The sequence below is a fragment of the Pseudoliparis swirei genome, chromosome 2, assembly GCF_029220125.1.
Source record: "Pseudoliparis swirei isolate HS2019 ecotype Mariana Trench chromosome 2, NWPU_hadal_v1, whole genome shotgun sequence".
In the NCBI taxonomy this organism is placed as follows: domain Eukaryota; kingdom Metazoa; phylum Chordata; class Actinopteri; order Perciformes; family Liparidae; genus Pseudoliparis; species Pseudoliparis swirei.
In genome coordinates this window covers 16026187-16039661 of record NC_079389.1, presented here as the reverse complement: position 1 = coordinate 16039661, position 13475 = coordinate 16026187, and the positions used below count along the sequence as shown (strand labels likewise).

At 43.6% G+C, this 13475-nt stretch overlaps 1 protein-coding gene across 1 annotated transcript; it reads left to right on the top strand.

The window, feature by feature from the left end:
- The first annotated feature begins 1373 nt into the window (after nt 1-1373).
- On the top strand, nt 1374-6097 carry LOC130202198 (excitatory amino acid transporter 3-like). The gene is made up of 11 exons (XM_056427571.1): nt 1374-1494; nt 1663-1749; nt 2590-2701; nt 2808-2834; nt 2979-2988; nt 3089-3270; nt 3638-3745; nt 3912-4034; nt 5136-5270; nt 5363-5481; nt 6087-6097. Exons 1-11 carry the CDS (start codon nt 1374-1376, stop codon nt 6095-6097), a joined length of 1035 nt encoding a protein of 344 aa, XP_056283546.1.
- The last annotated feature ends 7378 nt before the right edge of the window (nt 6098-13475 follow it).

The window sequence follows — 13475 nt, the reverse complement described above, 5'->3', positions numbered from 1 at the left end:
AATGAATTAGAATGCCAGAATTTTTGTTTTTTTTTATTTTTTACAGAAAATAAAGAACTTTATCACAATATTCTAATTTTCTGAGACAGTCCTGTATATAATGTTCCATGTTATTTTATTTGTTTTAGGGCATGTTGGAAAAAACTGTTTATCTCAAAACCCTGTCTGTAGGCCGTTGGTGCGCGTGTCCGGGTGACTAACGGACACGCGACTCGCCAGCCAACCGTTAGACTGAGAAGATGTCGGGACGACAGATGCAAGACTTCAGCTACAACATTATTTCAACATATCAAGCCTGGTGGCCGTTATCGTCGGTGAGTAACTGTGTTCCGTCTGTATTTGGACAACATGGTGAAACAGGTTGTATAAGATAAGAGAGAGATAAGATAATCCTTTATGAGTCCCACAGTCGGGAAATTTCAGGATCACAGCAGCGGTGCACGTTAGAGCATTAATAAAAATAAAACACAATAACAATACTAAATACTAAACTAAAATACGAAATATACAGAGGAAACTAAATATACAAAGGGAAAACAAAGTAAAGTGCTGAGTAAAGTGTGCGGCGCCTAGCAACCAATTATTTTTGTATAACCAGTATTGTTAACTAGCCTCAGGTTTGTATGCAATCCACGTTAATTATTGTACGGTCTCCAATTTATTAGACGGCCACTTCCCAAATAAATATATAAATAGATAGTTTGAGGCAAATAATTTTATTTATTTGGTAGTTATTTTATATGCTCGCGGGCTAAGCTAAGCTAAGCTAGCCTGCACTTGGTCCGTAGCAACAGTCTCTTGGTCATAGCAACGCTGGACTACAAGACTTGACCAATCAGAATAGAGCACTCAACAAAGCTCTGATACCATTTATAATTTCATAAAAAACATTCAACTTTTAAAAAGTATTTTTCCCTTTAGCACCATCAACATGTATTAAAAATACAAACTAACTATTATTGTGTTAAACACAGGAAACGCTGGTCTTTGCGTCCACATTGTGTTCTTCATGGAGGCAGCCATCAGGCTACAGCTGATCTGAAGCTCAGGCTTACTTATTGCTCCGATGATCATTGTGTAGCGGGATGTAACTTAGCTTTAATAGCAGCTCTGAAGATGTCTGTCCTGGGTGATTTATAATGTATGTTTAAGTGAAAATAGTCTTGAGTCTTGTTGATGAAAGTGCTTCAAAATTGTGTCCTTTGTTCCATGTTTTTGTGTCAACAATGGAGAAAAAAACTGTATAGCATTGTGTTACCGCCCCCTTCCTTCTTTTCCCATTCCTTGTCTCACGCATTTCAAACCATTTGCTTATTGTAATTATATTGTGTTGTTTTTGTTTTTTTCACACAGGGACCGCATTAGGCTTCTGCATGAAGAGGTTCCGCCCGTACTCTGAAGAGAGCCACTACTACCTCCGCCTGCCAGGAGAGCTGCTGATGGGGTGGCTTCAGACTGTCTCTCTTCCTATTATGGTGACGAGTGTCATTTTAGGTAAACCCGAGGTTCACTTCTCCCTCCCGTATCTAGTATCCATCTTCTACATAGGGAATACAGAAGGAGGGTACCATTTCAACCCTGCTTTCTGGCAATGCTTTTCATTTACATCACAGGCACCCTTGTATATGATTATTTTATTATCTTTTATTTTTTTCAATGTAGGAATACTGAACCTGAGAGCGCCCATGAAGATCGCTCTGCGTGCGGCCTTCATCTTTGTCCTCACGACAGTTGTCGCTGTGCTGATAGGTAAGAGAAATGTTACTCTATTACGGTTTTGGTTCTACTTTTCGTTTTTTTGGTGCACATTTCTGCCTACGATCACACAGCTAATGAACTTATGTAACGTGAAGCAACTTTGTATTGCTTGAAGACCCTTTCCTGTTTTATTTAAGTGTTTATATGTCATCAACCTTCGCAGTCATTTTCACATTTTGTGTTTTTTTATGATGTATGTAGTGGCCATTTGTTATCTTTATATTTATCAAACCGCCACTGTTAGTTTCTGATTCAATTTACGCCAACAATTTAAACCAACAAAAAGAACAAACAAAATGTTGACACTTCCTCTCTGTGCTGTAAAAGTTTAATTGGCCACTTTGCATGTTGTCCTGTGCCTATCCACCTCTACATATAGCCACAGGTGCCCAGTGTTACCCAATCAGTGAACCTACAACTAATATATATTAAACTAAATTACAACTATCCTAAGAAACAACTAACATATCAAAACATAACCTAAGTAAGCAATAAATAATCAATATTACTTTACAATACAACCTAAATACAAAAGTCAAATTAAATAGCTCCAACAATGTATGTTTATGAATTATCCTTGAAGAGCAACACTTTAGTTTTGGTTACAAACAGCCATGGCCCAGGTCTAACACCTAAAAAGAAAGAACTTGTTCACGACGGTGGTTGTGTGTTTAGAAATCCCTTCAAATCGAGACCTCGTTAGACCAATGAAGTCGTGACCTAATTTTTAAAATGACTATTTAAACTATCGTTTCATGAAGTCACGAACCATGTCGACCAGCGGCAGCACGCGTGCCGCTTCTGACGCTCACCTCTAACACGTGCTTGCAGGGTTGATGCTGGTCCTGGTGATCAAGCCTGGGGCGGCTTACACCGAGGACGAAGACGATCAGCAGGTGGAGGTAGAGTTCGCCTTCATGGACTCCTTGATTGATCTCGTGAGGTGAGAAGGAAGTGCCATGACATCGGAGTTCAAGCTGCATTCAGTGTGCGATTTGTCAACATTTGTAAGCTGCCTAATCTGTTTCACTCTTCTTTATTCTTAAAAGGAACGTGCTCCCAAGTAACGTGATGCGGTATCTTTTTAATTTCTATGACCATGTCGTCTCTTTTTCCATATGAGGGAGACGACGCCATATTTACGTGAACACTCCTTTCTTTTCTTAGTACAAGACTACGAGGCTGCGGTTCTCAAATCACTCGTTGAACTCTAACTCTAGCCTGAAGACGGTACATCTTTTCCTCCTCACTATCAAGATTCTGTTTTGGAAGTGTAGTGGTAGTTGCCCTCAGACCCCTCTGAATGTTGACCCCCCCCGTCTTGTTTCAGAATGACACTGTTGTGCAACTGGAGGGTCACTATGTGGACGGCACCAACACGCTGGGCCTGATCGTGTCCGCCCTTTTGACTGGAGTGGCCCTGAAGAGCATGGGGGAAAGTGGCCAGGTCATCGTGGACCACATGAAGACCATCAACGCGCTGTGCAAAGAAGTGGTCAAATTGATCATGTGGTGAAGTGAAACGGCTTATTCCATACCACGCTGCAATATTCCACCTATTTACAGAACTTGAGTAAAGATCCCGCAGCGTAGTGTTTATGCTCCTCTTTGACTTTTAAAAACAGGATCTTTTCTTCTGGCAGGGTTTTCTATTAGAACAGAAAGTATATTTCCCCCTGCTACTCTTAGTTACATAAAAATCAAATACAAATAACCAGTTAGTGTTTCAGATAATTGTTGCATTTCGTACAATATTTATTCCCAATCATATTTGTTTTTCCCCCTTTTCCTTTTTCTTTTGGAGTAATATTGCATTATCAGACTACTGTCCCAAGTTATTGAGGTTCCCTCTGCTTTTCTTTTTGTGTGTTTTCTCCAGGTTCTGGCCATTTGGATTGATCTCCATAATTGCCAGCAATATCTTTGCGGTTTACGACCTGGAAACCATGCATAGACTCAGAGAGTTTGTGTTGGTGGTTATTGTCGGGTACGCTCTCCTTTCCTCACGTGCACCGACATACGAACAACGTGCTCGTTCTTTTGGTTTGTCAAGCACACGCACGCCATTGTTTTCACCGTCAGACTAAAACACACCAAATGGGCCTGAAGCCTTCTGCTAATCTCCTGTCATTGTGTCTTGAACTGTGTTTCAGACTCCTCATCCACGGGTGCGTCGCTCTCCCGGCCTTGTACTGCCTACTGGTGAGACGGAACCTGTGGTGTTGCATCAAGGGCATTCTCCCTGCCTTATTGACTGCTCTGATGATCTCCTCCAGGTACGAGGATATTTGAGGCTGTGCTTCTAGTCTGTGTCTGTATGTTCATCCGCCAGATACTCTTTTTTTTAAAAAGATTTATTTTTATTAACAAACATTTTTTGACAGGATATTTGTAGTGAAATAGCCAGCATTTACAGTTTGTTATACTGAAAGTATTATTTTACAAAAAGAAAATACACAAATGTATAGCCTTATAGAAACACCACACAAGGATGATGTTTTTTTTTTTTAACATCATAAGATGAAAACAAGGAGAAAAAAAACAAGACAAAACAAAAATATTACACAAACTTTTCCCCAGCCCACCCCTCCCCTTGTATGGCTCTCAGTTTCCTTTCATTAACATATCGACATGCACCCATCCGTACACATTTATATCCACATAAACCAATACAGTATTCACAACATACACATCATTGTGGACCCCCCCAAAACAAAACCAAAAGAAAGAACCTGCAGCGGGCTTAACTTGACGTGGTCCAGGAAGGCTCACACCACCACGATCAGCCAAGTCCACAGATGGCAGAATGTCTCTGAAGGGGCCCCAGATGTTTCCAAAGGCTGCCTGCTTCCCTCTCACATTACACAAGATCTTTTCAGGTGTCCGCCAGATACTTTAAAAACAAATATTGTCAAGCAACTAACACCAAAGGGATTTCACGTGTGCGATTACTCTCGCGTGCCTCGTGCGTGACGAGAAAGCGTGCACTGTGTCTCAAAGCTCGGCCACGGTGCCCGTCACTCTGCGATGCTGCGTGGAGAGAAATGACGTGGACCGGCGAATCGCCCGCTTCACATCGCGACCACCGTCAACATGGACGGGTCGGCCCTTTACGAGGTGGTCGCCGTCGGCTTCCTCGCCCAGCTCAGCGGCATCGAACTGGGCTTGAGCAGGGTCATTGAAATTAGGTGAGTCGCGGTTAAATCTCTCTCTTCGGTCCTCGAGTAAAAACGATGTTAAAAAACCATCCGTCGTTGCGTTGGTCAGGAAGATGTAACACGGCATGTTTAGGACACGAGAAGAACCGCTTTGCATGACTGTGTCTTCATCAACCGACTCGAGTCGCTCAGTGAGCAGCCGGTGTGTTTCGTCTGCAGCGTGTTGGCGGGCATCTCCAGCCTCAGCGCAGCAGGGGTCCCGGCGACGGGAGCCGTGACCACCCTCTTCGTTCTGGAGGTGGCGGGCTTACCCACGGAGAACGCCTCCATCTTGTTCGCCGTGGAATGGATCCTGTAAGTTCCACTGCTTTCATCGAATCGTCATCAACAGCGTCACGCAGATGTATTCTCTGCTTTCATAGCACACGACGGTTTCCCTCTTTCAGAGACCGCCTCAACACGGTCGTTAATGTCTGGTCGGACTGCATCTGCGTGGAAATTGTCAACGCCCTGTCCCAAAGGGAACTGGAGGAAATAGAGCAAGAAGAGCAGGTGGCGAGAGCACGTATATTTGTAGAGAGCGTGTGTGTGTGTGTGTAGAGGGCTTTTAAAAGTAGATACAATGGATATGATGGATCATCGAGGTCTGGGTCGTGGAATTCCTGCTACCGACTACGCCACTGCCCTGTTGAGACTCCGCCCAATCCTCCTCTCTCCCGCCATCTGCCTTATGGATCGTGGAGGTCTCCATCGTGGAATATGCCGACTACCAACTCTTCATCCACTCTGTCACATCCATTGAATGTGTTTAACTCTCATGATTCCTTCTGGTCACATGACATCTATTGTTCTGTCCATCCTGGAGAGGGATCCTCCTCTGTTCTCTCCTCAAGGGTTCTGACCTTTTTTCCCCCTGAAGGGTTGTTTGGGAGTTGTTCCTGATCCGATGTGAGGTCAAAGGTCAGGGATGTCTATGTGTGCAGATTGTAAAGCACTCCGAGACACATTTGTAATTTGTGAAATTGGGCTATACAAATAAAGTGAATTGAATTGAATGAAACCAGGCCCGTTGGACATCAGACATGGAACATGTGGAGACTCTCCAACATGTGCTCTGGCTCTTCCACTTTGTCACGCCATTGATGGCTGTGTTGTGTTTTGTCATCTAAGACGCCGAGTGATGACGTCGAGGGACGCGTCACGCCGGGGTCAGCAGGTCCATTTCACCCCCTGAGGCTGATGAGTTGTGTTCCATCACATATTGTAACAGTTTAGCTCCACGCCTTCCTTTTTGTATTAGTTGTTTTCATCCTGTCACTATCATGTCATTCCAGATCCAGCTTCCCAACTCCCTCCACCGCCGCCTCCACCTGCCGCCTCCACCTGCCACCTCCGCCGCTTCCACCTTCCACCTCCGCCTCCACCTGCCACCTCCGCCTTCACCTGCCACCGCCGCCTCCACCTGCCACCTCCGCCGCCTTCACCTGCCGCCTCCACCTGCCCCCACCTGCCACCTCCGCCTTCACCTGCCACCTCCGCCTCCACCTGCCACCTCCGCCTTCACCTGCCACCTCCGCCTTCACCTGCCACCTCCGCCTTCACCTGCCACCGCCGCCTCCACCTGCCACCTCCGCCTTCACCTGCCACCACCGCCTCCACCTGCCACCTTCACCTGCCACCGCCGCCTCCACCTGCCGCCTCCACCTGCCACCTCCGCCTTCACCTGCCACCGCCGCCTCCACCTGCCACCTTCACCTGCCACCTCCGCCTTCACCTGCCACCGCCGCCTCCACCTGCCGCCTCCACCTGCCACCTCCGCCGCCTCCACCTGCCACCTCCGCCTTCACCTGCCACCGCCGCCTCCACCTGCCGCCTCCACCTGCCCCCACCTGCCACCTCCGCCTTCACCTGCCACCGCCGCCTCCACCTGCCACCTCCGCCTTCACCTGCCACCGCCGCCTCCACCTGCCACCGCCACCTCCACCTGCCGGCTCCACCTGCCACCTCCACCTGCCGCCTCCACCTGCCACCTCCGCCTTCACCTGCCACCGCCTCCACCTGCCACCTCCACCTGCCACCTCCGCCTCCACCTGCCACCTCCACCTGCCACCTCCACCTCCACCTGCCGCCTCCACCTGCCACCTCCGCCTTCACCTGCCACCGCCGCCTCCACCTGCCGCCTCCACCTGCCACCTCCACCTTCACCTGCCACCTCCACCTTCACCTGCCACCTCCACCTGCCACCTCCGCCTATTTAGTTTTTAGTTTTTTAGTATTTAGTTTTTTTAATTTAGTCTCTCTCTCCCTCCCTCCCTCACTATCTACACACTATTGTCTTCACACTATCTACACACTATTGTCTACACATTATATACACATTATATGCACATTATCTACATATTATCTATATATTATCTACACATTATTATCTACACATTATCTACATAATATACATATTATCTATATATTATCTTAACATTATCTACACATTATTATCTACACATCATCTACACATTATATACGCTTTATCTTCATATTATTTACATAATATATACATATCTATATATTATCTTAACATTATCTACACATTATTATCTATACAATATTATCTATGCGTTATCTACACATTATCTACATAATTCCAGACTACAGCCCTCCAAATTAAATCAAAGAAATAATAAAAGATCAAATAATTAATTAATTTAGTCTGAGCCTCTGGTCATTGGTTGTTTTTGTAATAATTAAAAACTGCATTCATTAGTTGGAATGCTTCAGCAGTCCAACTCTTGTTCTTGTCTTCTTTATTAAACTTCTTTATATTATTATTCTATTTCTTCCGTACCTTTTTTGTCCCTTTCCATCTCCTTCATATATTCAGCTATTTAAACAATTCTAATATTTAAAAATTCAGCTTCTTCAGGATTAGATTGGAATGACCTTTCAATTTCAAATGTTTCAAATGTTTGTATATTTAAATACTTTGATGTTATTTTTAATTCATCAGATCCTATGGAGAACATCTTCAACTGTAAAAAGCTTACAGTATCTTCATATCTCTGTCAGTATATGTGACCAAATGACCAGTTTGTGTCAGATCTCGACTGTACTCAAAATGCCGCCTGTGTGCCATAACATGTAGCATACTAAAGTAATGGAAATGGGAATTTTACTTGATCTATAATAGATTTTTTTCCTTCTTATTACATTAAGCAGTTTTTGACTGTCATATATAACTGCCATAACATCTTATATCACGACTCTTATATAACAGGGAAATCCCGGAACTTGAAGCGGATGAATTGCTATTTTTCCTGTATAATTATATGACAATTACGACCATTATGCCTCTGAAAGTGCCATAAATTAATTATGACTATTAAAAAGACTGACAGATGGCTACTCACTGTCACCAAACCCCCATGTTTGGGAAGTTCTCAGTGGAAACTCGCAAAAACAAATAAATAAAACACAAAATCCTTTTTATAAGCACGAACGACCTGGGATAACTTCTTCTTGAAATGTGATACAAGCTCATTACGTGGTGCTCCGCATTGACCCGCCACTCCTTACTCAACTTCTCTATGCGGGTCAGTTACATGCAGGGTTGCCAGGTCTGTGTGACAAAACCAGCCCAATGGCCAATCAAAACCAGCCCAAAAACCAGACCAATATCAGAACTCAAAATATGCCCGTGCCAAACCATATACACTGCTTTTAAAGTCCAACAGCATTGCTATCATTGCCAAATGTATTGTAATATCTACAAAGTAACACCAAATGTTTAGTATGCCAGCATTAAAATAAGTTTATGGTAGGATTTGGGGATAAATAAATTATTTCATTTAAAATATGGCTTTTTATTTAAAGATATTCATGTAATTTGCATGCAAAATAGGTCTACCCGAACCAGCGGACAAAAAAAGCAACCCACGGCAACACTTCAAAAGTAGCCCAATTCCTCCCCTCCTGTCTGTCTCTCTCTTTCCTGTCTGTCTCTCCCCTCCTGTCTGTCTCTCCCTTCCTGTCTGTCTCTCCCTTCCTGTCTGTCTCTCCCCTCCTGTCTGTCTCTACCCCTCCTGTCTGTCTCTCCCCTTCCTGTCTGTCTCTCCCTTTCCTGTCTGTCTCTCCCTTTCCTGTCTGTCTCTCCCTTCCTGTCTGTCTCTCCCTTTCCTGTCTGTCTCTCCCTTTCCTGTCTGTCTCTCCCTTCCTGTCTGTCTCTCCCTTTCCTGTCTGTCTCTCCCTCCTGTCTGTCTCTCCCTCCTGTCTGTCTCTCCCCTCCTGTCTGTCTCTCCCTTCCTGTCTGTCTCTCCCTTCCTGTCTGTCTCTCCCTCCTGTCTGTCTCTCCCCTCCTGTCTGTCTCTCCCCTCCTGTCTGTCTCTCCCTTTCCTGTCTGTCTCTCCCTTCCTGTCTGTCTCTCCCCTCCTGTCTGTCTCTCCCCTCCATGTCTGTCTCTCTCCTGTCTGTCTCTCCTCCATGTCTGTCTCTCTCCTCCATGTCTGTCTCTCTCCTCCATGTCTGTCTCTCCCCTCCATGTCTGTCTCTCCCCTCCATGTCTGTCTCTCCCTTCCTGTCTGTCTCTCCCCTTCCTGTCTGTCTCTCCCTTTCCTGTCTGTCTCTCCCCTCCTGTCTGTCTCTCCCCTTCCTGTCTGTCTCTCCCCTCCTGTCTGTCTCTCCCCTCCTGTCTGTCTCTCCCTCCTGTCTGTCTCTCCCTCCTGTCTGTCTCTCCCTTCCTGTCTGTCTCTCCCTTCCTGTCTGTCTCTCCCCTCCTGTCTGTCTCTCCCTCCTGTCTGTCTCTCCCTCCTGTCTGTCTCTCCCCCTCCTGTCTGTCTCTCCCTTCCTGTCTGTCTCTCCCCTCCATGTCTGTATCTCCCTTCCTGTCTGTCTCTCGCCTTCCTGTCTGTCTCTCCCCTCCTGTCTGTCTCTCCCCTTCCTGTCTGTCTCTCCCCTTCCTGTCTGTCTCTCCCCTCCTGTCTGTCTCTCCCCTTCCTGTCTGTCTCTCCCCTTCCATAACTGATCCTAAAGACGTCTAGATTAGGAGATGCTCAACGCTTGTGTGAACGTTTACATGTCCTTAAATATTTTTTAGGTTTAGAAATGAGAGTTTAATCGCAGTTCAGAAAATGTTCCTGTTTCCTTAAAAAAAGTTAAAATGTCGTCAGGTTTTCAATGGAGATGACTGAGGAGAAAGCCGGACTTCTCCCCTCGTTAAGGCTTCTCTAGAAAACTGTTGGATTCCACAGTTACATGTCTACGACAAGCACAAGATTCCCTACTACTTTATCAAAAAATAATGTCTAAAGAGGAAGAATTGTGGCCATAGTGACATCTATTGCATCTGTCCATCCTGGAGAGGGATCCTCCTCTGTTGCTCTCCTCCAGGTTTCTTCCCTTTTTTTCCCCCTGAAGGGTTATTTGGGAGTTTTTCCTGGTCCGATGTGAGGTTTTGGGGCAGGGATGTCTATGTGTACAGATTGTAAAGCACTCCGAGACAAATTTGTAATTTGTGAAATTGGGCTATACAAATAAACTGAATTGAATTGAATTGAATATACAAATCTTTTTTTCGCAAGATTCTGAAGCAGCATTGCACTCTAGCGACGACGTCACAGCTCTAAGGTCCCACACACACACCCATTGAAAACTCCAGGAGGAGCGGAAAAACACATAAAACTAAAATGGTAACAATTAAATAACTATACGAGATATGAAAAGAAGTTGAATTATAAAGTTATAGACATCACTTCCGTCAACATTTTAAAGGTGTAATTGTTTCTTTAGCTGAATGTATGCCGATATTGTAAGCTTTTAAAGTTGAAGCGGATTTGAAGATTTCCCCCATTGGATTCCATTCATAATTTATTCCATAAAAAAATTAATTTGAAAAGATAAAAAATATTTGAAAATATACAGTAATAGCTGAAGGCTATCTGAACATAGGAAAAATTAAATAGCTGAATTTGCTGAAAATATGAAGATACTGTAAGCTTTTTAATGTTGAATATTTTCTCCATAGGAACTGATGAATTAAAAATAACATAAAAGTATTTAAATATACGAACATTTGAAACATGAAAAGTCTTTCCCCTCTATTCCTGAAGAAGCTGAATTTAAAAAAAAAGAGAAGTTTAAATAAAGATGACAAGAACAAGAGTTGGACTGCTGAAGCATTCCAACTAATAACGCTGGAGAACTTGGCACGAAAACACAAGACAATCTGGCAGAGGACAAGTGGAAGTGAGGGAGCTAAATAGTGAGGGACTAATGAGGGGATGGGCTGCAGGTGAGAAGGGCGTGAGGACCAGGTGAAGGGAATGAGGGACTAACGAGGGAGTGATCAGAGGCAGGTGATGGGAGTTGGATTGACGAGATGGTGTGACAGGATGAAAACAACTATTACAAAAAGGAAGGCGTGGAGCTAAACTGTTACACAAAGTGTGAATCCAAATATGAATGTATTTTCTATCTGAAAATGAATGATTCCTAATGGCGAGCTTGGTTACCAAGGCAGTCCTGTGTACGGACACAACTTCAGTTCAGACATGCTGACCTTTTGTCGTGTTGTCTTTTTTGTCGTGTGCTCTTGAAGAAGAGAATGTTAAAGCCATTGACACCAACAGGAATGATCCCTTAATTAAAGCAAGCTTCACATCACATCACATTGTCCAGTCCCTGTGGCAGTGCATTTAGTGAGTTGCACAGGTAGCAGAATTGTTTGCTAACAGCTCTTGTTGATACCCTTAAATGAAGGAAAGTTCAGGGTTAGCTGATGGTTTGCAAAAAAAAATAAAAAAGGGTTTGTCCTTCCACATCCGCTGAATGAAAGGTCAACCAGGCAGTAATTCTGACATGAGATTTTTAAGATTAGTCCTGTCAGTCAAGTCAACTTTATCATGCCTTCATTATGCCATTAGCCTTGGCACATGAGACATGATTTTCTGTCAATGGATGTTCAAGTATGCCAACTTTTCCAATTTAATGTCAGGGCTCTGTACTTTAGCTCTCCACGGTAAGATACACATTCTGTGTTTAACTGCCTATAGGCTGGAGATCAAGCCCAACTTCAATGCCATGGTGTGTGTGTGTGTGTGTGTGTGTGTGTGCTGCACTGTCTGCAGAGGCCAGTACACACTGTATAATGGTGACAATGTATATACCATTCTCTCCACAACGAGGCTCCCTGCTGCTCCAAAGACTGCAGTCCAAGGGCATAACTGAATAATACAGAAACAAATGTAGCCAAACAGATTACTGAGGTACAAATGAGATCGGGAATGTACAATAGCGTGTCGTGAAAAATCTTCAAGGCACCTGATTAATAAAACAAAAAGTTGTTTCCAACTGTGTGACCATGTAGGACACAAACCGCGTTATGACCGGCTTGAATTTAAAACAATTCAGGCTTGGAAATATGGGATAGGTATATCAAAAGTGGTGTACATGTTAACCAATAGGTTAAGGAATTATAAAGATGTGGGTCAGTCATTGCATAAAGTAGATGTTTCAGAGTATTTTAGAGGTCTGGCACGTGATTTGAAATTCCTACAGTATAATGAGGTGTTCATTAATAGCACAGGTATTCAATGCATCACATAGAAGGACGTATAACATCAATCAAATCTGTTTAAAGTGAAGAATGCACTAAGTCTCCTGATACAATGAAGATTATGGAGGCAAAGAGGACTGCAATGTGATGCTGAAGCTTGGTGAATACTGTAGTTGCTTTATATTATTACAAATTATCAAACTAGGTTCTGTCAAAATCACAATATTTTGTTACTTGTCATATTATTCATGGTGAAATACAGGTTCACCCAGTCCACTAGACGCTTTAACTGCAACTGGCTCAGTAATCACTTTCGTACACTTTTCAGTCTTATGGCAGAGTAACAGATATGTCTCAAGGTCAAGCTCACGTTCGTGTTGTTGCTATAGTTACCTCAACTTGCCTGCCATCAATTGATTTCTGGTTCAATTGTCGACCAGAATTCTGTTTGAGGGTTCCCAATGTGTTGCTTTGGACATCATCCAGTCAGTCAGGAAACAATATTGTTCCTGAAAATGCAATACATAATTAAATCACTCACCCTTTAAGTTAAAAGTGCACTGTGGTCAAATACATAATTGTACATTGCTTTTCCTTATTTCAAACACAAATAGCTACACACATTTTTGTCAAGACGTGTAAGTGTATGTTATATGTGAATCTATCCAAATACAGTTGCATTGCAAGTTATTACAAACAAATTATCTGTATGTCTTACTCATGTTGTTGTGCTTTGAATGAAAAATAATGGAGAACAATTTCACCAAAGACACAGGAGCATGTCAGGTGCAGATTTAAAGTGCATGGACATTCTTCAGTCTTTGCCTGGGCTCCCCTAAACCTATTCACATGTATTATATGTGTAGTTAAATAAATAATGTGAGGATATAAGATTAATGTCAACATTTCACCTTTGCAGAAACAGCAAACCGTGTAAGAGCCACACCCAAGTAGAAGTGCTGTGGACTGTGTTGGTGCTAAGCTCCACGAGCTACGCACAGGACGAATGCAAAAGA

Excerpts from the sequence above, each read along its gene's own strand:
- LOC130202198 (XM_056427571.1), top strand. The coding sequence starts at position 1,374 with ATGAAGAGGTTCCGCCCGTACTCTGAAGAGAGCCACTACTACCTCCGC. Across the intron at positions 4,035-5,135 it reads GCTCTGATGATCTCCTCCAG|CGTGTTGGCGGGCATCTCCA; the intron begins GTACGAGGATAT and ends TTTCGTCTGCAG. Across the intron at positions 5,271-5,362 it reads TTCGCCGTGGAATGGATCCT|AGACCGCCTCAACACGGTCG; the intron begins GTAAGTTCCACT and ends TCCCTCTTTCAG.